General features: G+C 46.6%; 1 protein-coding gene across 1 annotated transcript; it reads left to right on the forward strand.

The window, feature by feature from the left end:
• Positions 1-776: 776 nt before the first annotated feature.
• Positions 777-26,562, forward strand: TNFRSF11A (tumor necrosis factor receptor superfamily, member 11a, NFKB activator). The gene is made up of 10 exons (XM_010585999.1): positions 777-843; positions 13,442-13,523; positions 13,984-14,109; positions 14,662-14,805; positions 15,889-15,982; positions 16,353-16,447; positions 17,329-17,436; positions 19,333-19,385; positions 21,055-21,940; positions 26,195-26,562. Exons 1-10 carry the CDS (start codon positions 784-786, stop codon positions 26,560-26,562), a joined length of 2,016 nt encoding a protein of 671 aa, XP_010584301.1. The 5' UTR covers positions 777-783.
• The last annotated feature ends 646 nt before the right edge of the window (positions 26,563-27,208 follow it).

Consider the following 27,208-nt stretch of genomic DNA (forward strand, 5'->3'; position numbering starts at 1 on the left):
TTTCCCCTGGCAGCAATCCCACCCGCCGGCTCCCGCTATCAGCCAAAGCAAAGTACTTGGCGGGGGGGGGGGGGGCTGGATCTGTGCCAAAACGCTGAGGCTGGCACCCGTAGGGCTGTTGCACGGAAGCAGGGATGGGATAGGGGATGGGACGGGACGGGAGGTTTTCCCCAGTGCCGGGGGCAGGTTGCCGGCAGGAGGGTGGTTGCACCAGGGTGGATCAGAGAGCGAGGCAGGAGGCTGCCTGAGGCACGGCCGAGGCCCAAAATGTCCTCTGAGAGCGTAAGGCAACGTCCAGAGGCGGTGGGGAGACAAAGCGGTTACAGGACGGATGGACGGCGAGGGATGGCACCAGGTAAGAGGAGGGCGCAGAGGGTGGGAGGCAGGTGGATGGGTGGCCCTGCCAAAAAGGACTGGGAAAGCGGTCCCCATCGGCAGGAGGAGGGACGTGGGCTTGGTGACTAAACTTCTTGTAAAAGGGGGTGGAGAAAGGAAAGGGAGGGACAAGAAGAGGGGAAAAAAAAAAACCTGCATGTCAAGTCTGAGGAAATGCTGTGGGAACTGCAGCCAGGCGCCCTTTTTTTTTTTTTTTTCTCTCTTCTTCTGCTTCTTCTCTCTTCTCCCCTCATGTAGCTGAGAGGAAGGAAAGGAAGAAAGAGAAGTAGCTAGCTCAAATGTGCCTCGCTCTGCTGCCGGGGCGCGGGGGTTTGGCTGGAAGAATCTAGTTTCTCTTCGGTGGCAGGAAAAGGAGCCGCAGGAGGAGGCAGAGACGGACACCCAGACATGCCCGTCCCATCAGGCTGCTGGCTCCTTCTCCTTTGCCTCGCTGCCGCTGGCAAACAGGTAAGGCTGTGCTGCCAGGGCTGAGCTGGAGGAGGGGGAAGGCGGGTGTCGCGTCTCACCCGGGGAGGTTCGGTCCTTCGCTCGGAGGAGGTGGCCAAGTCGGCGCTCGTGGCATCTTGCACCGCCGGCGCTGGCGGAGCGGGTTTTAGCAGGACAGCTTCGCCTGCCTTTTTTTTTTCCCTCTGGTTGTTCGGGTTTTGGTTTTGTTTTTTCCCTGTGACTCGCCCTGTCTCGCAAGCTTCTCTCGCTTCTTTAAAATCAGAACAGCCCAAACCCAAAGCTCCAAAGGAAGCCAGAGGATCTGCAGCAAAAACGGTCTGCTCCTGCCCAGGGCAGGGTGTGAGAAGCCAGAAAATATTTGCAGTGAGGTTGTTGAGGGATATAATTTGCATGTAGAGTAAAAATAAGGCAGACTCCACCCTACCAAGCAGATTTATTCAAGAGAGCGTGAGTATGCTTGGACCTCAGACGTGGGATGAGCGTGTATGGTCCTCGCAGCCCAGCCACAGCCCTTCAGCCCCCCCGGAGGGGTGCAGTCCCCCTCGTGCTCTGACCACCCCGCCAAGCCGAATGCAGGCAAACCCTGAGCAGCCCCGGAGGTGGGACGGTGTTGTGACCCCAGGTCCACGGGTGGAAGACTGAGGCCAAACCGGTTACGCGACTCGCTTGGAGGTTCACGTGCCGCTCGTGACAGAGCTGGGAACCAAACCCCGGTCCCAGGTCAGCTCCCCCAAAAGGGCAGCCCTTTCCTCGTAAGGGGAAAGACATGAGCGAGGTTTGGTTCTGCAGTTGTTTGCAAACTGAGCGTGCTCTTTTTGCAGCTTTGTGCAATGCCAGGTGGCTCATGGTCAGCATGTTTTACGGTTGGGATCGTTGCTGGTCTTCCCCTGTTTTCAGACAGACCATTTTCTACAGCCAGCTCTTGCTCAGCCTTGTGAATGGCATACATTGGGTTTCCTCCAGTGGTTTAAATTTGCAGAATCTTGCTTTGCTTTTTCTAATTATACGGCTTAAGAATTATTCCTTTCCCTTTGGGTTATTTAGACCCTTCTAAACTGTTTGCAAATCCCAAGCTACAGGCACTTTATTTTCTCCATTAATCAATATTTGGCAGCCTCGCTACAATTTGTATTTCTTTCATTTGAACTTCTAGTATTTCTCTGCATCTCATTGTTCTTGATTAGTTGTGTCATTTTTAAGTGCTTCCTTCAACATGGTGCTGTAACCAGTCCATGGCTGGGTTCCCTGAGAGCAAGGTGCAGCTTCAAGGAAAAAAAAAAAAAGAAAAGATAAAAAAAACCAAAAGAAAACAAAAAAACCCTCTGCTGTCTACAGTTTCCAATTTAATGTCTGACCGCATAGTCCAGAGAGCCTTCCCTCTGGATCCCTGGTCCTAAATATGTTGCCTAAAACCACACCGGCCTTCTTTCCCCCTCTAAAACATATGTTTCATGCTGTCCACCCTCGGTCCTTAGGCTTCTCTTAAATTGCTGCTTTCCAGGTGTCCTCCATATGTATATGAATGAGCCTGTATATTTCAAAAGTGATTTTTACATCATAGCTTTCAGGTGGTTTGTCCCATTCCTCAGCATCCTCTTTATCTGTCTCTTTTTTTCTGCCCTGGTGTTCAGGACTGTGATCAATGCAGCATGATGAGCAGACCTCAATGTTCTTCGTACCTTTGCTTCAGGTCACTAACCATTACATATTTGCTTCCTTCTGGAGCCATTTAGATTTGGGGCAGTTGGTCCCTTTGGAATCTCCTCATTGCCTGGAACCTGCTCAACTCTTGACCAAACCTTTTCCATGCTATAGCTCCCAGCATGTTTCGGGTACCCTGATTTAGGAGCCAGGAGGAGCTCTTCGTTATTTCTCACCTCTCAATTCATAGCCTTTCAGAGGATGCAAAACAGGGAACTTGTATTTATTTGGGGCTGATGTGTAAAGTCTTTCCACTGCATTCAACATGTGCTTAATTCTGAGTCTGTAAGTGGTTGCACAGGATGCAACTTTCCATTGCTAATGCCTTTGGACAAGTAGCAGTACCAAATAGCAGGGGGCTCCAGGAAAGTTGCAGTGTAAGTTTACATAGGATAAGCCATACTTTGTCAAAGAGCCCGTTAGTCTAATATGCTGTCTGCAACAGTAAGCAGGACCTGCAAGTCAAGAATGTGAAAGCAAGGCAAGCCTGGAGAGATGCTGCTCCCAGCCAGCCTTTCAGGTTCTCCTTTGCTTGACTGATTTGAACAGTGGCTTCTTATCAGAGTGCTGCGTTCTGATGGAACAAATTGTGACAGTAGGTGTGGTAGGGCTGAAGTTTGTCTGATGCACTTCTGTTTAGAGTCGACAATATGGTGGGGTAGTGGTAAGGCAGTGATATTTGCAATGTATATTTCCTGCGAAGAATGAGAAACACTTGGAAATGTAAGTTGATGAGTACTCGTAATTCTGCTGAGAACAGACATGATCATCGTCATCATTTTCACCAAAGAGGAAACAGGAACAGAGAATTCATGACTTGCTCTAGGTCACACACGGAGCTTGGAGCAGAACTGCTGGGAGGAGAGCTCAGCCCTCCTTGTCTTGTGCTTCAGCCACAAGATGATCTTTCCAAGTGATTTGTCTTGGGCACCTGTTAGAGGACCCGCTATTTTGCTTTCTGAAGCATGATCTGCTCAGCTTCTTTGTACAGAATAGTCACATCCCTTCCTTGCTTAACACCGGTGAAAAGCATAAATGTTTCTATCAGGTAGGAGTTAAAGCCTGTGAGAAGGTGCATTTGCAAATATGCAATAAACCAGTTGCCTGGTTTAATGCTAAGGACTACTCTTCCCTTCTGTGGCCATGGGATGGGTTCTTCCACTACTCTGTAATATTTACTTTATCGGGAAAGTTTCTCAGTGCAAGCATCTGGAATTCTTTGTAACCTAGAAAAAATTTGGCTAAAATATAGATTATCTTTTAACTTCCTAAAATACACAGTGTTTATGATGAGAGGGGAAAAAAGAGCTTAAAAATGTCTATGCTGTGTTATATCACAGGCTCTCCTGGTCCAGTATTCCCACTCTGATCAGGACCAAAGGAATTACTCAGTAGAGCAAAACTACAATATCTGATCTAAACTCCTGGATTTATTCTGTTGTTAACAGCATGGGTTTCAAAGTTACTGTAATTCAATTAGTTCACTTGTCAAAATGCCCTTGCAGGAACAGTTCCTGCAAGGGAAACTGCAGAGTTTTTCATTGCTTTGCAGTTTCCCCTGGAACATGTGAAAAATCTTACAGAACCTCATATAAAAGGAATATAATGCATATAAAACTGAACCAATCCACAATTTAAGAAACCTCTGCCACTTTTCTTTTCATGTTAAGTATCACCTTCCTGATGTGATTCATTCTTTCCCACAAATGGGACCAAAACAAACCTTCGCCACATTTTCACAAGGCAGTAGAACTCAAAGCTTATCAGCCATCTCGAGGGTACTGACCGACATCATTTATGGCACAGGGCTTTCTTCATGGTATGCCAGAAGAAAAAGAAATGCAGGTCAAGCGGAGAGATTAACTGTGGCCCTAAGGATCTGTTTCTATTGCCTGTTACTCTCATGCCAAGCACCCTCAAGCTCAGGAAAGTGGGATGTAATTTGACCACTCTGCAAGAACCAGTGCAGATGCTAAAAGGGATGTGCGCATAACTACAGCGTAGAAAATCACGAAAACCTTGAAATTGTGCCCTCTGGCATTTATACCTTAACGCTATTTAGAGGAATCACGTTTGAGTCGCTTTGCTACGTTTACCCATCTGTCCCTTGCAGTTCAAGTGGTGGAAGACCCTGCTGTACTAGGTACATGCGTAGATGCAACAAAAAGGTAACCCCTGCTGCCAGGCTGTCCTCCTCCTGCTCCTCCTTGTCAACTTGCTCCCTGTGTGACCAGGTCTCCAGGAGGTGTTTGAGGTGACCAGAGCCAGGAAGGTTCCTGCCACCGCATGCTGTGACCGCAGAATCCAGACCTCCTTCCATCCCACGCCCCGAGCTGCAAGGGGCCGCTCTCCAGCGCGGAGGAGGTGGGCGGTGGGGACAAGAGGGAAACGGAGATGGCTGGTTCATCACGTCCTCGGCTGTGACCGTGCTTCTTGCCCAGGCTGCCCCTTTCTTTTCAACGGAAACTCAACTTGTCAAGCAGCGCTGGTTTCTGCCGCAGCTGCTCACCCTCTGGTTTAAGGATGCACTGGTTGGTGTTGCCTGCACGGAGAAGCAGCTGCTCTGAGAATGGGTCATTATTACTGACGGAAAGCGCAAAGGCAAATATTTGTGTGCGATAAATGCAATATGAAAATGAAGTGCTGTTTAACCAGGTTGCACTATGGACTTGGGTAGGCCTCAGTCTGTACGACACAATAGCCTGCCTGCAAGAACTTGCCCATTTTTATGACTTACTCTTCTTTGAAAATGGTCCAAAGTTCACGTAGTAGAAGAAAGACTTGTTGGATCTCCAAGAGCAGCGATGGCTGAAAGTCGCAGGGTGGGCTGCAGGAGGGAATCCTGCTCTGCAGGCTGCGCTGGCACCCAGGGCACTCTGCTGTTGTGTCTGCTCCATGGCAGCAGGGTTTGGTGTGATGCTTCAGCTCTGGGGAAATGCAAATTTTCCTGATTTTTCTTTGTTCATGCGTCACCGCAGTGCGCAATCATATTTGTGAAGTGGTGCCTCACAGAGGCCTCAGCACCGCACCAGAGGAGCGATGACGACTTGTCCCGGCGCTCCGGGACATCCTGGTTTTTGTCCCATACCTATGCAGCCACCTCAGCTGCGCTTCACAGTGCTTCCCATGGTTATTCTTGTTGTTTGCCTTGTCAGGGCGTGAGTTCTCTGGGCCAAGGGCTTGGCTTGCTTTGGTGTTTGTATAGCCCTTAGGATGTCGTGGCTGCAAACAAAGCCAAAGAGTCATTAATCACCGCAGGATAGAGCCTCATCCATTTCCCACCCAAGTCACAGGGAGGTCTGCCCACGCGGGCCCAGGCGGGGAGCAGAGACGTCCCCCCGGCCGGCTACCGTCGCACAGGCTGCAGCATCCAACCCTCCTCCTTATTCTCTGGGTCTTCTTCTGCCCACGGCCTCACCGGAACCCCCGTGGTGGAGGCACGTTCCCCACACCGCTTGGCCAAATGCGTTCGTGGTGGGTCCCTGCCTCTTCCCCGCCATGTCCCCGGAGGCGAGGCTGGAGCAGGGGCCGCGGCAGAGGACGGCAGCACAGCGGGTGAGAAGAAAGCTGAGACCCAGAGCTGCCTCTCGGCTCTGCTAGAACCCGCCGGCTGCTCCCCTCTTAAAATCTAGATAAAAGAGACCAGGAAAGGCTATGTTCGGTAAAAGAGCCAAGCTGGCCGGTTTAATCCACTCTGTAAGAGCCAATTAGCCAAGGAGGGGGGGAAAAAAAAAAATGAGGTCATTCACCCTCACCACTTTGTGGCTACTCCAAAAGAAAAAAAAAGTACATAGGATCTGTTCAGGAATGACAAAGAACAACATTTGTGACTACAGATGGGTGCAGAATATATTTAGTCAGTGGTCAAAGTGGAGGGAAAAGAAAAAAAAGTCTTGTACGGAAAAAAAAATACTGTAAAGTTTTGTTAGGCAACCCATTAATCTGAAATACAGATAGGGAAAAATGTGCTACTAGGTTCATATGAAGTCCTAAAAATTGCTTATGTAGCACAGAAGGGAATCTATTTTGAGCACGTTATTATGCCACAGCAAATAGTTTTGCCTTGTGAACATCATGTTCTTCAGTAACTTTTCATTGTTCAGTAGCAAGGATGAGATGATTCCTTGAATCTGCTCTCACAGGAAAAAAAATTGTCCCCTGCCATACCACGGGTAGTAAAACAGGCTGCTTATGGAAACGAGCCAAAGCCTGTTCAAATCAGGGAGGAATATTTCCACTGACTTGACTGGCTTATGGTCCCTGGCAGAGCTGGTTCCTTGTGGCGACATCTAAAGAGTAAATTAACCAATTCTCAGCCCAGTCCTGAGCCCTTTAATGAAGGCAGCAATTCCTTCATGATGGAGAAGGCACAGATCCAATCATGCAATTCTTACTATAACTCACACCAAGGCAGAACAGTCCGTGGGTGTTATGTGCATCCCCTCTATATGACCATCATCCAAAATAAGGGTTACAGCCCTACCACTACCATTCGTATTTCTGCCTGCAGAATATTCAGCATTTCTTCCATGTGCAATGCTAAAATCCAGGAGAAGGAAACCAAAGTAGAACATCAGGTGGTGAAAGCAGGCTTCCCCTGTTCTTTACAAGCTTTTTAATTCTCCCCAGCAGTTCAGCTACAATTGCAGGGTCTTGCCTCACACCAAATTGGTTAATACGTTATATTCCACTCTGGTGGCATGCTGGAAGGAAAAGGTACATAAACATGCAGAATTTTTAAGCATAGAAAGTCCCCATTGAACTCCTAGTCTGGTGTCCAGAAATAGCCAAGCCCAAAAAATCTGTCATGTTCATTTCTTAAGAGTTGACTTCAGTTGATGAAGCATAGAAAAATAATCTGCTGAACTAAAATGCAAGAGGAGTGTGCTCCCCATAAATGATTGTGTCTTTAGTGCCTTTTTTAGTATTATTATTATTTTGATTAAGCGTGAATGGGTGTAGAGATACTCATGGCGAGCCATTGAGACTGTACCTGGAGTTGTGCAACTGCTAAGCTTTTCTATGGAGTGCTGCTCTTGCACCTGTTTAATCTAGAAGAGATTTGTCTTTTCAGGCCTTTTCACAAGTACATCTAGGTATTAGCTTTAGTAATGTCATTATTGTGCAGTTTTTATTTCTGCTTGTTATGGACTGTTTTCTTGCTGTCAAGCCTTTTTGTTAAATATTTGAGTTTGGTTAGCTTTTGGGTTTTACCCTCTGATTCATCTTTAAAATATTCTATTCTACCTCGTAGCTATTAGTCTTTGAATTGCTGTGGCAGTGGGGACACGTAGGTTAAAACATGAGGTTTTGCACCAAAGTGCAGGCAACATGCAGACGCTACCGACCACCCAGTCGATGAAAATGTTAGGTGTACCCTTCTGTCGGTTGTATGAAGAAGGCTTTGTGTCTGAATGATGAATGCTGTGCATGTGATGGCGAGTTTTCAGTCCACTGAAGAAAGCTGGCTGATTCGCAGGTTTGGTCGGTAGCCGTTTCAGCCCTGCTATCTATCACCTCCGTCATCTCCCATATGATACACCTGAGGTTCCTGTCTGCCTTACCCCCACCGCCCTGCTGCGAGAGTGGTCAGTGCGGCACTTCTCCTTCGCGTAGTCTGCCGGCTAGAAATAACTCTGGTGGGTTTGAGATTGAGAAGACTGGTCCTTCCCGTTGGCAGAGCAGCACCAGCTGCTCAGGTGTTTGCTTTTTGCTGCGTGCTAAAACAGAGGGGCAAGGGGAAGAGTCAGGATGGGGCTTCTACCATCGTTTGCCTGCTTCCTGGCTGCAAGTTACACTTTTCTCTTGACCTCTTTATTATCGGATTTATCCCTCATGTTCCTCCTAGCACCTTTAGGTATTCAGGCTCTAGCAGGGTTTCAAGGACCTATTTTTAAGAGTGAAATAATATTTAGTTTTTAGCTGTTGCCATTTCCCGGCTATATGTTACCACGTGGTGGTAGTTCTGTGATGTGGTTTACTGGTCACTGGAAAGTTGACATCACCAAAAGCATTTCATTCACAATCTAAGATTTTCGTGAAGAATTACAGACCTGTGAGCCAATAACTGGAATTGCAAAGCTGTGCCTTGTGTGCTGCTTTGATTGAATTTTTATCAACGGTGAAGACTGCCTGTGAAGGAACTGTTGCATTCAGCATCCATGTGATTGTGATTAAGTTTTTAACATAAGACTCTTCTTTCCCTTTATAAACTCACAATTGTAAAAATTTCCAGAGTCGTTCATTGTGCGCATTACTATTAAGCGCCTCCATAGAGTGCCTGGGAGCACCAGCCACGGAGCAGCACCCATCAAGAGCCTGATTCTATTTTTATTCTTAAATAATTTTTTTAGGCAAGCCTCTGAAACTGGCAATGAGCTGAAGAAATCTGGGTTTTGCTTAGCGATACTGCTGACCCAAATCAGGTAGGAAGCTGGAAGGCTGTGGGCACACAATTGGTACCTGTAAGAGGAGAGGGAGTGGCTCATATTTGAAGGAGAAAAAGCAGCAGATGACTGCAGAGGCCATCCTAGCTGGATACCAGGGTGCTGCACTTGCAAGGGCTGCTTCAGATCTGGAAATGTTGGTCAAAGCTCAGTCCCCATGATGAAGACAAATAAAGCCCCAAATCCACAGAAATATTACAGTTCTCCAGCAGGCCAGTCTAAGGACCTCAAAAGCAAGTGGTTTGAATAAACTCAGTCTCCAGAGTGTAAAGAACAAGTGGTGTGCAATGCAGGACAGACCACAGTTGCCTCTCCTATAGGTACTTTGGTTCTGTAATATTAAGTGGAGAAAAAAATGTGCTTTGCTCAGTAAAATGATGACAGATGACTTGAATACTCTCCAGAAACAACTACACTCAGCAAGAAGGTGTCATCTTAAGATAGTTACCCCTTGACATGTCCCTTTACATCTCAATTTTTGCAAAACTACGATTATTGCTAATGAGCCATCCTCATTGAGGCCTCAGGTTCTTGTTCAGAAGTGGCATGGGAAAAAGGCTGTGGAAACCCCCGAGCTTGTTCTTCCAGATTTTTTTCTTTCAAAGGGAAGGGGCCCATGCAACTCTATCTTCTCTGAAACGTCTGTCTGGATATTCATCTGAGCGAGAAAGTAATTTTAGCATCCATGACACACAGCTTCTGCTGCCATCTGATTGCTCAACGGCACCAAGAATAAATATTTCCTTAAGCCTGAGGACAGGAATCTGAATGCTGCTGGTTCCCCCTTCAGAAGCACCTGTGTGTGTGTGTTTTTTCAAGGTCTGAGTAACACAGTGGTGCTTTGTAGCTCTGAGTCATCGAAGCTCTCCGACCCTACAAGCACACTCTTGCTTCGCGTCCTTTTCAACGAATAGGCAAAAACAAAAGAAGCTGAAAAGGCTATCTGCAGCTCAAGACCAAAACACAGTCCTCCTGCAAACCTTGACATGATCATGCCTGTTTTTCCAAAGAAGTCAATGGTGCTACTCATGTGCTTAAAGGTAAGCAGGTGTTGGCGTGCTTTACCGAACTGGATCCACCAAGCCTGGAGGAGGGTTTGTCTTTTTTCTCCCCCTGGACTCTTCCCCTGTCAGATATACTTGTTCTGAGGTAATGTTAATCAAGCAGGAAAGCCGACTTTTTTTAGGAAATGGTGCAAATCTGTGTGCTTTCCACACTTTTTAAGTGACAAATTACATTTACACAGGATACTTAGAGCACTTTGAAGCACTCATTTGCATGTGGTGGTGGTATTTAATGGGCAACTTCATCAATAGCAAGACCATTAAAGGAATGACCAGGCTGGGTTTTGTCTTACTTAATCACTTCAGAGGTGGTTGACACCTTCTTATTCATCAAGGCCCCTTCTGTCTCTAGATAAGAGCTTGGTGATGTCCAAATCCCTCTGACCCACGAGCCAGGACCCGATGAGAGGAAGGATGTTCCAGGGGTTACAGGGCAAACTTGAGACTTGGGAGACTTGATTTGGTTTCCTGTCACCTCTGTAAAGCCAGCCAGCCTCCGGGTGCGAGTTCCTCATCTGCGAACTGAATTGCACTTCCCCGTCTCGGAAGGACTCTGTGGCGGGAATGCGCTGGTGATGGCGAAGGTCATCGTGCTGCCAGCAGCACGAGTACTTCTCAGCCCCTGAGGGAAGCTGACGTACAGTTCGACGATGAGACACACACAATCCCCTGGCAGAGGGTTAAACGGGGGCTAACCTGACTTCAATGGGGCTGTGTTAGCAAAAGGGCCCAAGTTCAGCTCCCACCCTAAGAAAACCCCGGGTTGCTTTTGTTTCCCTTCCTGTCCTCTCTGCCCCCAGTTTTCATGCTCGGCGGCTCCAGCCAGTCCATACCAGCCCAAAAATCCCTTGCCTTCTGAAGGAGGCTGGGCTCACATGGAGGTTAATACATGGATGCCAAGAGCCTCGTCTTTACGCTATTGAGCATAAATCAAAGGAGGGAGTATTGCAGCTCTGTGAATGCATTGGCTTGTGTGAAAAAGGGAAGGACACGGTCGCAGAAGAGACTACTTATTGATAAAGAGCGTAGATTTATGCAGCTGCAGCTGTGAGTTATAACCTAACAATAGCCCTCTTTATATGGTAAAGCATGGAGGTATGAAACGATTTCCAAAAGGTGGCTGAGCAATTAGCCTGCTCCCTAGCATCGGTGCCAGGGGATTGCTGCTGCTCCTCAGGCTGAGTTGTGATTCTCGGAAATTATTCCAGACCCTTTAGCTGAATGCTCTTTAGCAGATTTGCATATCCTTCCTTAAAAAGGATGACTTTGCCCTTGTTTGACACTTCAGTAATTTTTTAGTCTTTTCTGCTAAAGAGGAACTATCAAACTGGGGCAAACAAGGAAGAAGAGGATATTCTGTGCCAAAAATGAGTGGCTGGACCTATTGTTGGTCTCATCACTTTTGTTGCCTTTTCAGATGCCCGGGAATAGAAAAGCAGTCACTCAAGACCTTGTCTCTGCTGCTCAGTCCCGCAATGTTGCCTCAACCCTGTGCTGGCCAGTTTAGTGTTTTAGCAGATGCCACCTGAAGTGCCTTGCAGAAAACGAGCTCCTTCGATTACAGGAGTATTTTCAGTGTTTCCCCTGGGACATGGAGCAGTGTCACTGTTCAGCTGCCAGGCTGGCCCAGCTTTCCATTTCCTAGATTGCCTCTTGCCTCGCCAGCACTGATCGTTATCTTGCACCCCTCCTGGGAGGTGCTGCACAAACATGAAATGCAATGTTTGTTCCAAAAAAACGTATAATCTAATCACGAGAATGGTACTGCTAATGAATGCAAAGAAAGAGACAAGGAAAAATAAGACAACAGAAGATTTCTTGCAAGACTAGACTGTTAATTGGACCTGGGGTTGTTGTAATGGTAAGAAAATGGCTATAAGTTGTTTATAACCTGCAAAAATATAGAAACTCAAGACCTCTGACCCGATGTACTTATTCTGTTCCTGACACAGCTAGCGCAGTTTTGATAAACACAAGTCATGCACCAACCCATGGCTCAAACTCCAGGCCAAAAGGTTGTGTTTTAAAGAAAAATTTCAACCTTTTGGGTCATCTTTAAGTTACAAGACCCTTCCCAGCATTAGAAGAGGACAAGGTGCTTAGGGAAAAATATTCTCTGTTAGAGATGTTGCTATTGCTGAAACTAGAAAAGGAGGAAAGAGGAGAAGTAAAGACTTGGAGGAAACAAGGGGAGAATGCTAGGCAGAGGAATGGAAACCAGTATCAGTAGGCACAGGGCTGTCATATGGTATTAGATAGCAAAAGTTCCCTTTAACCAGCAGCAGCAGCTTTATTGCAGCTTTCTCAAAGTAAATGAGATTTTAAGTACTCTCTCCAGTAAAGAAGGATTCCTTGCTACAGGCCAGATTTTGACTCATCTTATCTATATTACAAGATCAATAACTGGCTGTAAGGTGTTGAGTTTGCCTGGAGGACTTCTGCCGGGAGACTCCCAGGCAGCCAAAGCAGGTTAAGCGAGGGGCTGGGCACGGTGCTTGGCTGGCCAGGGTCCCCAGCATGAGCCTTGCCCCGAAGCCTGGCCAAGCGAACCGTGGATGTGGGGCTGTGCGTAGGACCACCGTGCGTACAGGCAGCCGAGGGCAGGGAGGGGGTGTGACGGCCTGTAAGAGCTAGAGGCAGCGCTGCTACCTGCTTTGATCTGCTTTGCAGATGCCCTCTCATTTAACGGGTTCAGGTGGTTTGGGGGTGGTGGTTTGCATTGGTTTTGTTTTGGTTTTTGAGAACAAAAAAGCTGTTGGCTTAATGGTGTCACCTCTCTGGATGGCTGCCTCAGTTCCATGAGACCATCTCTGCAGGACACAGCGGGACCCACAAAAAGCTGCAAAATTGAAGTCCGATATTTTCTGGGGCTAGCCAGGAGTATTGTGTATCCCAGCGGGAAGCTGGGAACTTCTTCTTTTTCAGGCGTATAAATCGTTCACCTTACTTGTTTGCTTAATGCTATACATTAAAACTGTCAGTTGCCTGGGTCTTGGTCTGAGGTCATATCTGTGGAAGAGACTACAGAAGTATCTGTATGCCAGGTTTTTTTCTTTACAATTGTTTTGAAGTCAGGTTTCAAATAATAGAGTACTGTAAGAAAAGGTTATATAGCAGGCCAAAAGTTCATGACAAATTGCAAGATTGGGTTATTTATCACCTGGCTGTATTACAAGTCCCTGTGTGTACAGCACCAAGTACATATTCTTAGCGTGTCTACAAAGCAGCTTTGAAGTCATAAATGTTGGGCAATTTTTATTGCTTAGCTATCCAAAATGCTATAGAGAAGAAAGGGTTTCCTCCTCTCTGCCAGCACTGTGACTAGATAGGTCTGAAGCTCTCCAGGTATATTGGTTCTCATGTCCTCTCTCTCCTTCTCTGCTCCAGTTGTCACTACAAATCACTCCGCCATGTGAGAACGAACAACACTATGAATACTCTGGACGGTGCTGCACAAAGTGTGAGCCAGGTACGTGAGCACTGGGCTGTACCGGCTTCATAACTGAAAAGCTCGTTAGAAACAGCTCCGTGGGTCAGTAAGGCAGTTTGCTCTTGTGACTCTGCTAATCTATTGGCACATGCCCTTGTAGATGCATGATTTCAGGCTTATGAGTGCCTTCTAGTGCAGGAGTGGTCCTGCTGACCTCAGCAAAAGCCATAGCAGCTATTTTGTTGGGATAGCACTTAACCACTACGGGAGACAGAACAGCTTGATTCTCGTGCATGTAGATAGGACTGCTCCCAGGCTGTAAGCTTCGCAGATGTGTCAGTGCCACACTAAACGGGAGCCAGGCTGAGGAAATGAAAAGGTGGCAAGAAGAAATGATTTGTGTACAGCAATGTTAGCCCAACCTGTTATTTTCCCTAAGCTCCTTAGACAGCTGGCATGCAACTTGCAAATGACCTACTTGTCCTTCTCTCATTCACAGGAAAGTATATGTCTGCTAGATGCACTGGTACTTCTGACAGCGTGTGCCAGCCGTGTGGCCCAAACGAGTATATGGATGTCTGGAATGAAGAAGATAAATGCTTACTACATAAAATATGCGATCAAGGTGAGCTGTTCATACCGAAGAACTTTTTAATCCAAATTAGTGAAGCACGAAGGTGGGAAAGTGGATCCAGGGAAGTTGCTTTGTTCAGGTACCCAACACTGGAGGCTGGGCTTGCAGAAGAGCCTGGCGGAGAGGGAGGTCCCCAGACAGCAGAGATTCTGTGCTGTGCTGAGCACCGCGACCATGGTCTCCATGCTGCTGATAATGATTATCTCCACTGGGGCCATTCACTCCTGTGAGTTGGATCTTAAAGGTTGTCTTTTTGCCCAGTATATTGCGCATTCACTTCCCCTAACACGTTTGTCTCACCCTTGCAAAAGCTCTGCTTATTTTCTACAGCAGCTACAAGGAAAAGTATTGCTCAGGAGTGCAATCAGTGAGGAGCCCCGTGCTGATCAAGGGTGTCCCATGCTTCTTGAAGGATAACATTTCCTCTAACGTGAATGGGTTTGCATCTGTCATTCAAGCAAAGCAAATAGGTAGAACAGTAGATTCATAAACTTGAGGCTTATTATCAGAGAGATTTTTACTCCCATCTGCTTTCTCTTTTAGGGAAAGCTTTGAGAGAAGTGAACCCAGGGAACAGCACGTTCCAGCGGCAGTGTGCTTGTACGATGGGCTACCACTGGAATGAAGACTGCGACTGCTGTCAGCGAAATACCATATGTGCTCCAGGATTCGGAGTTGAGCGTCCTGGTAAGATACAGAAGGGGGACGTATGCAGTGAAATGTCCAGCTCAGGCCTACGGGATGAGGCCAGCATCTTGTGGGTTGGTGATGGTAGAGAGGATACTTTAGAGTCTCAGATGGCTATCAACAGAAGATGCATATCTGAGTTATCATTACAACTGCATGTAAACCTCGTGGACTATTTGCATTTTGAAGGCTTCTACCTCTGTAGTTTAAACAGTTTCTTGGATCAAGTGACTTTTGCAAGCTATCACGTGGACATGGCAGTGGTTGCAATGTGTTCGCTGCATTTCTAATGTTTGCTGAGGTGTCTGACTGTGAGTCACTAGGTCATGCATTGCTCTAATATGCAGAGCAGCAGTCCATTGGGGATTGTTCTTAGGGTGGATTTGAAATCAGTTTTTGTCCAACGACTTTGCTTTGCCATTTTATAATGTTATAAGCAAGTTAAAAGCAATTAATACCTTTCAGGTAGCACAGGTATTCTGTTTTAGATGACTTGTAATGCAAAGATTTATTACAGATGTGGAAAATAGAGACAGTCAAGTTCAGAGTTGTAATGAACACTGGGAACAGCTGTGCCAAGCATGAGGAACCCCCAAAAAGCAGCACATAATAGAGTAATGGAAGACGAAATGCTGCATGGGCCTGGAGCACAGTGGTGCTGGTTTTTCTCCAGCCTAGCAAATCCTGATACAACATTTTGTTTACTGTGGCTTCATAGAAGTGACAATACCAGTTAGCGTCGCTGTCTGTGGCATAGCATCGACACAAGGAAGCTAGTGGAAGGGGAAGGATATAATAGATATGTGTTATTTTACAATAACTGCAAATTGCTCCTGGTTGTTTCTCATTTTGATGATGTAGAGAAGTGCTCAGGTGAGACTAGCATACTTTTTTCTGCTTACATGTGACTGTTATTGCTGCTGTAATGTAATCTAAGATCCTTCTCTCTTCAGGGAAGCTTTCGGGGGGGTTGGCAGGGGGGTGTGTGGAGCAGGAGGATGGGGAGCCTAGTCACCTTCCCCTCACCTGAAAGGAACCCACGGAAACTCAGCTATGAAGTTTTTCTTCCTTTACTACACACAGTGCAACAAGATAAGGACACAATGTGTATACCATGTCCCAGAGGCTACTTCTCAAACGTCGCTTCATCTACTGACGAGTGTAAATCCTGGACCAAGTAAGTCCCTGTATCTTGTAAAAGGCCCACAACAGCTAGAAGGCAGGGAGAAACTCGGGCAAAAGCATTTTACAGTGGGATGTTTCAGGCTGTCTGCAGAGCACACAGAGCATCTCTGTCGGCTGTGCAGCAATAAAGGCATTCTCACACTGAAGCTTGAATTCTCCTTGCGGGGAGCAAGAGAAAGCAGTAACAACAGAATTGCTGAGGTGACACAGCTGAAAATAAAGAAGGTGTCTGATGTTCTTAAGGGTGGGGAAATGCAGCAGAAATGTTGCATGTTACAACAGAAAGTAGTGCTCTGCATAAGTGTAGGAGCCACAACAAGCTTTCTCTTTGAGAACTTAGCCTCTTTGTCTTTCTTTTTTAGCTGTACAGCTCTAGGAATGGCAGAAATCGTGCCTGGGACCGATAAGTCAGATGCAGTTTGCACAGAACGGAAGATGCCTGAGCCATCGGAAGACGGCACGTGTCCTCATACAGATTATCTGTTAGAAAGTAGCAGGAGGGAGGAGGGAGGTGTTTGCTAGGGACTTTGGCTGGCTTAACTCCATTCCCATTGTGGGTGACTCTAGGGAGAGCAGCTGTAGACCAGGACAGTGCTTTTGGAAAATCCCACCTTTAAAGACTACTTTAAGCCTGGCGGCTCTAGGGCCCAAGTCCACTACTACGCAGACCTTTACACCTCCCACCGAGGTGCCTGGCAAGCAGCATTGCTGTTATACCCATGATCTCCATCACAGTTACGGCTCTTTCAGTTTTTCAGCCTGCTGATTTCAATACACACGTTATCCATATAAAGGCTAGCAGCTTCTCTTCATGCTTATTTTATAGCAATGGATACAGTCTCAGGTGAATGTATCTCTCCCTTCTTGCCCACTGCCCATTTCCTTCTCCAGTGTGGGTATGGTACCAGGGATGCTTCTTGCCTGGCACACAATGATCCTTAATAGCCTGAGATAAAGGACAAATTTTGCCAGCTGAATTCTATAGTCTCCATGAAATGTATGTCCTCCATCCCCTGAGGGAGAGCAAGCACAGCCCATGGACACTGGCAGCTTGCAAGGGGTCTTTCAGAGGAGCATGACTGGATCACACCTCTCTGAGACACCAAGACTCTGTTTTTTGTGGAGATGGCTTGGTACCATGTACCTTCAGTAAGGCTGCTTGTCACAAAATTGCGTGAGTGCTAGAGCTGTTGTCCTTATTATAGAAACTGAAAAATCAAATAGGAAGCAAGAAAAAAAACCTCTCTCCTGTGGAAAAGCAGGTAAAATAAGCAAGGATTGTCATACTGCTGAGTACAAGCTGCATGTTGATGGCACTATCTTCTTTACATTCTGCAGGAACAAACAGGATCTTATACGTGTTGATTGTCGTCTTGTTTTTTGTGGCACTAATTGGCATTGTCATCTTCATTGTATACTACAAGAATAAGGGAAAAAAGCTGACAGGTACGTGATAGCTAATGATATCCATGAATGTGACAGCTGCATGGCTCTCTGTACTCTCTGATTTCATGGGTAACCACCAGGTTAAGAAACTGGGGAGTTATTCTGCAAGTTCTGTACTATCCCTATACCTCTCCATATGGGTACGCTTTAACTAGTGCAAAGCCAGGCTTCAAACAACTTTCCTCTAGGCAGGCAGCATATTACACTTAATGCATAACGCATATTGCTTGGCAGCCTTCTGCAGCCCTGACCACGGGGTGACTGCCCTCGGGGCGGACGCAACCGCTGTGTGGATGATGGAGGGCTGGTGCTGGGGGCTTTTACAGCAGCATGGCTGCTCTGCACCATGCGGCACAGCAGACCCCTTGGCCGAAGGGAAGCAGGGGGCTTTCACCACCTCCTGTCTCCTCCTTCCCACTTTCCCTCCTCCCCTGAAACCTACATCTGGACAGGTTAAAATATGGATTTCAAGACAAAGGCTTGATGTGTATTTGAAAACATGAAGGCAATGTTTTTAGCTGAAGGCTAAAGTTCTGATGAGGTATGGAAGAAATACTAGGAGGAAATAGGATAATCAGTAGAAAAATAGAAAAATTCTGGCAAAAGCATACTGGATAACAGTGGGGTACTGAATATATTGTTAATACAACAGAAATACATTCAAAAGTTACTCAAGTCTGTGTTAAGCCCTGGATCTCCTTCGTTAAGGACATACCCATATTGTTCTGTTCACTTTTTATTTTCTCCCACTAAACGTGGAAAGGTTTTCCTAGTGTAGTTTTTCCATCATCTCCTTTCCCAAGCCCTAGCAATTTTTTAAATGTTTTGGGAGCAGTGGAAGGGAAGACAGCAACCCTCTGTTGTAAAGTATATTTCAGCCTGTGTTTTAGAAATAGTCTGCCTCTGCCACACTAAACATGGGTTGTGCTAAATCTGGAATTCCTGGGATGGGCTGGAGGAAATGGTGACTCTCCTTGCAAACCAAATACGATGCAAAGCAGGTTAGGGGGGAATGCTCTTTATCTGACATTTCTGTTGCCCTGCTGCTCTGCGGTGATAGTCCTTCATTGCCTTTGCATGGTAAATCCTGCTAATCGGAGCCCCAGAGACTTGTAGGATCAGGAAGAAGCTCTGCCTGCTTGGGGTGGGGGGGGTCTTGATGGTAAATGTGCAGACTCAACATCAGAGGAACAGAGTCATTGCTGGGAACTGGCAGTGGCTATGCAGCTGATCTATCTTCAGACATACAAAACCAGCATAAGCTTCAAATGGATGTGAGACCTGAGCCCTACAAAATCTCCTGAAAGTGTAAACAGAAAACAAGAATTGCTAACTCTATTAAGTGGCAGTCTTTACCATAAAGCATTGTTGGACTTAAAGCTTTTCCTTGGGAGATACTCCAATTAAGTGAATTTCCCCATTAAGTACGCCCTGATTAAGTGGAATATGCTGTATTTGAGCCCGCTGTCCTGTGGTCTCAGTGGCTTACCTCTTCTCTCCAGGCTCCTTACTCCTGTCTGATAATGGCCCTTGGGCCATCCATGTGACTTCTCTTGAAATAGACCGTACGGCTGCAAGCGGGTCGGTATTGGGCCAGTCATAGCTTGGTGTGACATATGACCAGGAAAGAAACCCCATTTGAAGTGGAACACAGTTTAACCGTGGTCTATTTTAGGAGCCTGGAAACATTTGTTCCACAGAAATATATCCCTGTTCCAGTTACAATGAATCCTCAGCTAGACCGACGCTGGGACATTTGAACAGTCAGTAAAAACAGTCTCGCTGGTTTTTATTTAATATGATATTGCGGATTGTGAATGACTGTGGGTGTTTAGGTCTGTGGCTAACTTCAGTGGCTGCTATATGTTACAGCTACTCTTTTTTTTTTCCCTACAGCAGATCTACAGAATTGGGCTAACGAAGTGTGCAGCCAAATAAAAGGATCAAAGGTAAAGTCAAAGACGCTAGCATTTTCTCTTTGTTTTATGTTTTCCGCATGGCATTCCTGACAACCCTCCTGAAGCAGACTCCACATTAATGTTTGGCTAGAAAACAAGTTTTGATTTCCTCAAAAAATGCTCGCAGCTTTGGCTTTTTCAGTCTGGTTTTCTGTAAATGTGAGGCGTATGAAATCACCGTTCTCAAATAGCTTCTGAACCTGCTCTGTGGTTTCAGCCAGTTTTAACAGTGGTAAAAGTCTCTGTGATGATTAAATATTTATGAGGAGAAAGTTAAACGTGAGCCCACTGCTTGCTGAACACCTGAGACTCTGCCTGGGAGAAAGCTTTTCTCAATCCGAAGAGCAGGAAAAGCTTCAGTTGAGTTTGCACCTTTTTACATACCAGAGTGCTCACACAGGACAAATCTGGATTTGGGGTAACGCCAAGAAAGCCAGACATGCAAAGCATTAAGCACAGAGCCATCAGCTAAAGAAACTGGCTGAGAGACACCTTAATTCTAGTGCTCACAGAAATCCTTCTTGTCCATTTGGATGTGATAAAAGTAAGACTTTACAAGAGGGTTTGCTCTGGAAGAACACCAGATCCCACACTTGAAACACTCAGATGGAGGCACAGGTTCAAGTTCATGTGCACTGCCTGCTTCACACCACGGCCGTGGACTGAGGTGTCCCAGGTGCACGCTTCCCCCACCACCCCGTCTAGGAGCTCTGCCTAGCTTAGCTGTTGAAAGACTCAAATTCCATTGCTACAAAAAAAACCCCATACCAAACAAACACACCTTTTTGAGTAGGCAGTTCCTCTTTTGTCTCACAAGTGTTAATGCAACTTCCTGCACTGGCAGATGCTCAGATCCTCCGGGACAGAGGAGTGAATCAACAGCAATTAGGGGCTGGCAGCATTTACACTCTCTCTTCTATCCTGGAAGATCTGAACAGATGCTAGAAATGAAAGGTATCAGTTCCCAAATACCTGTCTTTACAGCACAAGTTGCATGAAGTGAAGGAAACCCTTGAATTATTTCCCAACCCTTTTTTTGGAGCTGCAACCAAAAATACAGCTTTACTTTGACAAGTACTGGCAACATGATGTTGTGGGCCTTAGCATTTGTTGTCCTAACATTTTCCAGGTTAAAGCAACCTTGCCCATGTGACTTCTTTTTTTTCTAGCTTTTCTTGGGCCCTCTGAATCAACCCAGTTTCTTTTTCCGATCATTACTGATAATAAAGGTTCTGCTCCCAGTAAGGCCTTCACAGATCAACAGCCTTTCAGACACATAGGGGGTTTCCAAACCCTTCTAAGCAGTTAGGTAGGTCTTACTGATGGTCCATAAGGAACAGCAGAATCTAGCGACTCTTTTAGATTTATTAACTCTTAAGGGCCTTCTTAAGACCTAGGAATAGTCATCTCCCAAAATTAAACGTTATTGCCCCCCAGGCCACCAGATTTTTTCTCTGAACACCCGCTGAGCACAGCATGATCAGTCACAGTTTCACAGCAGAACAGAATTATACTTCAAGACTCAAATATAGCGGTGCTGCTCAACCTCAGCAGCTCCGCACCAAGGAAGAACAGGGATCTGCTTGTTCCTTCTTTGTCTAGCAAATAATCTTCTTCTGATCTATTTCTTAATCAAGTTTTTATTTTTAATTTCTTTCAGGAGCCCCACAGAGATGCATTTGTTACCGAGAACATCACGAATGCTGCCGTCCCCCAGGCCTCTGAAGGCATGTGTCTCCTGGGCCCCACCAGCTCTCCTGCCCCTGGGAACTCATGCTGCACCAGTGGTCACGCTCCTTGCAGGAACGGGAGCCCCAGCATAGCACCATGCCAGGCGGGAGGGAACCTCCAAGAGTTTTCTGTGGTAAATGAGACTGATGATGACCATTTCCCACCAGTTCCCACGGAAGATGAATACACGGATAAGGATCTCAATACCGCTGATTATTTATCTTTGCTGAGTCGGACTGCCAGTAAAACGGTGTCATCATTTTCGGAACCGATGGAGGCAGGGGAGAACGACAGCTTAAATCAGTACTTTTCAGGGATTGGGAGCACAGAGGACATAACAGTCTCTCAAGGCTTTCACCCTTCCTCCAACACAGATGGGGCACACACTGCCACGGACAAACTTCTTCAGAAATCTTGCCAACATGCCCACAGTTGCCTGAAAGAAACAGACAACAAAGGCACAGATCATTTTGCAACAAACTGTGACTCAGAGAAGATCTGTGTGAGGTGTGGCATTTCGTACAGGGAGTCTCCCAGAAAGTGGAGCAAACCCTGTTGTGCTGCAGCTGACAGTGCCTCCACCTCCCCAGAAACTGGATCCTATGCACAGTGCACCTGTGGCCTGAATTTCCTCTCTGCTGGTCAGAGCACACTAGCAAGTGATCATAGTATGGAAGATGCATCTTCAGATAGTACCAACATGAAGTACCAGAACACAAACAGAAGCACTTCAGGGACAAACAGAAGCACTTCAGGGACAAACAGAAGCACTTCAGGGACAAACAGCAGCACTTCAGACCTCCCTCCAGCATCTGGTAAGCCCATTAGGCTTGACCTGTACCCAGTTGTATAGGATTATTCTCTGTGCTGGCTCAGTATTATTCAGAGGGTCTGATTTAGGAGAAGGGGAGAAGAACAAAATTATGCCTTTTCACTTAATCGCCCTGAAGCTAATCTGAAAAGAAAACTGAAATAGTAAGGCTATTTGGTTTGTAGTGAATTCTGCAAATTGTATGAGCACTACTGTTGGTCATGAGGGACCATTGTCCTGCCCTTACCTAACCAGCAATGCAGAACCCATCTTCTGGCTGTCACTGCAGAGGCCAGGCAATTCCTTTACTGAAGCATTTTGGTGATAGCAGGGGTGTGTATTGGAGAAGACTTAGGAGGAGGAGAGTATAGGGACCTAGATGCTGAGTCAAGAAAGGATGCATAACGCTCAGACAGACAATTGTCCATTCAACAGTCTGCTTGTACATTTTTGCCATTAGGTTTAAGTCTGGTTACATTTATGTGGTGGTCAGTGAAACTCCATCTGGAGCTGTAACCTGGTGGCCACGACCGGGTCAAAGAGATTATGTTCAATTTTCTGTTTTTAGCTCTTTCTCTTTATTTTTATTTGCTAGGATGTAAGAATTCACCTAAAAATAATTTCATACAGACATTGTTTCTCCATACACAAGTGCTCTGCCCCCTAAACAACTCTGAAACACTGTTGCAAATTTACCAATTGACTACCAGTTTACTAACTGAGTAAATGTATCAAAATTGTCAAATGAAAGCAGGGGAAAAAAAAAAAATCACTGAAGCAAAACTAGCAGAAGGGAAGTAATGAGCCTTTTCTGGATGAAACCTTCCTCCCTCAGACTTTTTTTCAGTATAAAAGTCTGCAATCTGCCTGTCATGTGTTATTAGTCATTTTAGATTATAATCTCTTGAAGTCAGATGCTCTATTTTTGTTTATGTCGATGCACTGCCAAGCATAATGAGACCTTAGTTTTGACTGGGACATCTAAGTATTACTGTAATACACGCAGCAGTCGTAAGCAGTTGCCCTTCTTTAAAACCATGTCGTGCCTTAAAGTTTCTTACGGAGACATTCTTGTCAGTCTGCCAAAACCCAAAAGCAACACTTTTGAAGGCTCTTCCTCTCTCAACATGCATGCAACGTGGGAATCTGAAAGTGTGTGGAGTTCATCTTTCCAAGACCAAATAGTCTTTCTGCTGCTTCAGTTTCCTGAAATCCTGACACAGTTTCACTGCCTGGTCTGTACAAAATTCAGCAGTAGTAAAAAGAACACAGAATATCTTTCGTTGTTGTTGGTAGGGGACTCTGAGGTACAACTGAAAGTCAAGTCATATTTGGCACTGCAGAAGTACTGCTTTTCTTTCTAAATCTGACACGAAGAGGAAGAGAAAATATTAAGGAACAATAGGGCAAATAGGAGAGCTTGGATTTAAGAGACGTGCTAGAAAGTGCCGTCTTAGATCTGCAGCATAATTCTTTACATGGGATTTTAATTGTGTCTGTGCCTTCAGGTATGTACATGCTATAGTGCCATCTGGTGAAACCTGAGCACATATACTGTGTTCCTGATTTGCCATTTTTTAGGCACGACTGCCAGAAGGTACTGAGAGAGCTGTGGGCAGTGTGCATGTGGGTTAGTTAATCTGTAGGTAATATGGCTTGCTGGCAGAAGTTTTTTCTGTCCGCAGAATGACCGTGCCTTGCTAGCAATGCCTGGTTGCACGGGGAGCGGGACAGGGCTTAGCCATAGGTTCCACACTGAAGCACCCCGGCCACACTGGGGCTGCCCGTGGAGCTGCAACATCATCGGTCATTTTGCTGGGCCTTGTAAAAGGTCCAGATGGAATAAATGTGCATGCAAAATAACTTTCTGTAAAGCTTCTCAAAGCAACTGAAGCCACCAGGCTTTGTACACAGTCGTGCTAAGACAGAATGGTACAAAAGAGGGTGGATGAACAAACAGGAAGAAAAAGGCCACGGGTAATTCCATGAAGTTTTGGGTTTAGTTCCCTAACACTCAAAATGTCAACAGAAATTGCAGACTCTCTCTGTCCTGTGAAACAACCCTAGAGGACCAAAGTAAACCTCTGGACAGGTGCCACTTACCGGGGTCACTACTGGAGATGGAGGCAAGCCTTCAAGCACTCTTTCAAACTCCCAAGCCTGGAGGCAGTCAGAACATGAAGCGTCGGTTCATGACCACCTCAAAGTCATGTGTAGGGCTACAGCACAAAGCATGAGTGCCAGAAGACCGAAGTGACTCATGATCAGGAATGGTTTTGCAGAGCCTTTCACTTCCAGATCCCAAACCAGCCCATTTCAGCAGCGACAAACAGTTCTTGACACCTAGAGGCCATTAGATGGCTCAGAGAAAATTAATCGCCTGCGTTGTTCCAGTTCTTAGTGAATAATTACCACAAAAATTAATCTGTCATTGTAATTAATAACATCAGGTATTCTGAAAAGATCAAAAGCCTGAAACACTGCAGAGAACGATGCCTTCACTTATCCTTTGAAGGCATCCCTTATACTTTCCAGGTTGGAAGCACATCTCTTAGTACAGTGCAGGAAGCTCTTGTGTCCATTTTCTGTGCTTTTGGTCCCCAAATATCCTTTTGTTTCAGCACAGTGTCTTCAGTAAGCAGTGAAGATTTGCCAGCCATGTTCAACTAAACATTATAAATGCGTTAATCTGCCTTTTTTTTTTTCCTTTCCCTCCTCACTCTCACATATATTTCTAATTTCTTGATCTCATACTGAGCACTGGTAAACTTTTCTGCAGTACCTTTTGCAAGTGACAGGCAATCTGTATAAAGGCAAACTGTTATTTTTGTACTCCTATTATGCCTAACAGTTTTGTAGATGGCAAACAGCCAAACCGAATTGAAACAGGGGAAGCAACTGGCAGGGAAAAAACTCCTGCAGAGAAAACTCTTATTGACATCTCATGTTAATCAACAACACTTGGAAAGAAAGCAAAGAGCTAGCAATGCAGTGGTTTAGCTAAAATAAATAGGATTGCTTGAGGGGGGCTATTAAGGAGATGCTCAAGTGCTACCCAGACTTGGTTATGAGCAGGCACAGGTCCTAACTCAGCACAGCTGGAGCCCAGTGTTCTTTACTGATGTGCAAACATCACCCATGGCTGCTAGAAAACCAGCATTTCTCTGGGCTGGGCCATGCTTAGCTGCAGTGAAAATGGTAATGACTCAAGGGTTGAGGAACGTAATGAGGAAAGGCACAAAATGTCTAAAAGGTGTCAGATCAGTCCACAAATAATAATTAAGTGAAGCACAGCAGGCAAAACATTTCTTAGGAAGAGTGTTCATAGGTTAAAAAAGAATTTTTTTTAATTTTTTTTTTTTTTTACTTGGCTGCTGCGGTTGTTTGATTTTCAAACTTTAACAAGTTTTTAGTTTGTTGTTGAAAGTTTGCTCTCAGTTATTTTCTTTCTGCTCTGAGTGAAGTTTATTAATTCCCAGTGCCTTGAGTCAGTGACCCAGTTCTTGTATGGCAGAAAGATTAAATTTATACTGAAAAATTTCAAACCACAGGCAGACCGACTGAAACTATAACTCCATTAGGTTGCTGTAATATAGACTCTGTCTCTCCACTGGAGTCAGTGTATATCCAGGTAAATCCATGAGGGCACTAGGTGAGTACGGGAGTGTACCTACATGGAGGATCAGGACAATGTAAGATAATTGTATAAGCTCTGTGTCATTTGGACACTGTGTGGTCTGGCATTAAGTCTTTCACTATTTATTCAATAAGGCTGCTACCTTGCCCACACGGTAGGACTGATTGTTGTTTACCAAAGGGGAAAAAAACCCCAATGTGATGCCTGGGACTAAAAAAAAAACCAAACCAAAAACTCATAATTAGATGTAATGACCATTTCCTCACAAACCGTGGGCAGAGGCAGTTTGGATGCAGCTTGTGCATAGGGCAGCACGGGCAGCACGAGTTCGTTGCGCTCCTTCTTGCTTCCCAGAATGCAATTGAGAGAGAAAATATTTCCAAGCCTTCCAGACAGGCTCCCTGTGGATGACAGGCTTCGTCCTGAGGAGGCAAAAATGGAAATAATGAAAAGGTCCAGTGGAAGGCATTGATTATAAGAGCGTTCTCATGTCACGGGGAAAAAATAATGGAACAAGAGTAAAGCCGCCACAGCAGATTAAGTTCACAGTGCTAAGCGTCCACCTCACGAGGAGAAAATATTAATCACGTGTGTCTTCTTTTCTCCCCCCTCCTTCCCCAGGAAATGTGACTGGAAACAGTAACTCCACCTTTATCTCAAGCGGACAAGTAATGAATTTCAAGGGCGACATCATCGTTGTCTACCTTAGCCAAAACTCCCAGGAGGGGGCAACGGCCTCGGGGCCGAGCGAGGAGAATGTGGGCAGCCCCGTCCAGGAGGAGAACCTCAGCCGCTGCGAGACTTTCGCCGGCAACACCCAGCACTACAAGGAGAAGTGTGCCGAGCTGCAGGGCGCCCGCCCGGCCGCGGGGCGGGGGGGGCATCGGTGCCCCACGGGGGACCGGGGCCCGTCCCGCCACGGCCAGGCCTCGCAGCCCGTGCAGGAGGAGGGGAAGCTGGGACACTTCTCAGAGAAGGCGTTGAACTGAGGCGAGCCGGTGTCCTTGCTGCGGGCCGGGGCGCGGGGCTGCCGCAATGCCGGGCGTCGCGACAGATTCGGAGACTTGTTGCCGCCCCGGGTGTCTCCCGGGAAATTTCGCGGCTGGAAAGGACCCTTGTGGCGCGGGTGCCGGTGGCGGTGCTCTCGCCGAGGAGCTCACCGGTGGGGACGGGCGCACGGGTGAAGCCGGGCGGGCTGCCTCCGTCGCAGAAGCGGCGGCGGGGCTTCCCCCTCTCCCTGGCGGGGTGGTGGGCTGCCCGCCTGGCCTCCCTCTCCCCGGTGCCTCTCCCCGGCAAGCAGCAAAGGAGAGCTGAGGAGATCCTTCGGGCCGGGGACTTTGTGAGGAGGAGAGCGTTGCAGGCCGGGCGTGCCGGGTGCTCCCAGAGAGGGGACAACATGGCGGAGGACCGCCCTGAAAGGGGGCCCTGAGCTCTGCCTCCGGGTTTTCTGTTCGCAACGAAGCTGCGCCCGTTTTGCTGGGTCTTGGGCCTCCTCCGTGCCGCTGGTGGTGGAAGGAAGCGGCGGCCACCTCTGCCGCTGAGCCGAGTGCCACCGCCAACCTTTGCCTCCCTGTGGTGATCGGGCGGGTGGCGTCGGCCCTTTCCATCTTTCCCCAAGGGAGCAGATGCTCCAGC

The sequence above is a fragment of the Haliaeetus leucocephalus genome, unplaced genomic scaffold (genome assembly GCF_000737465.1).
Source record: "Haliaeetus leucocephalus isolate CR32 unplaced genomic scaffold, Haliaeetus_leucocephalus-4.0 Scaffold137, whole genome shotgun sequence".
NCBI lineage: Eukaryota > Metazoa > Chordata > Aves > Accipitriformes > Accipitridae > Haliaeetus > Haliaeetus leucocephalus.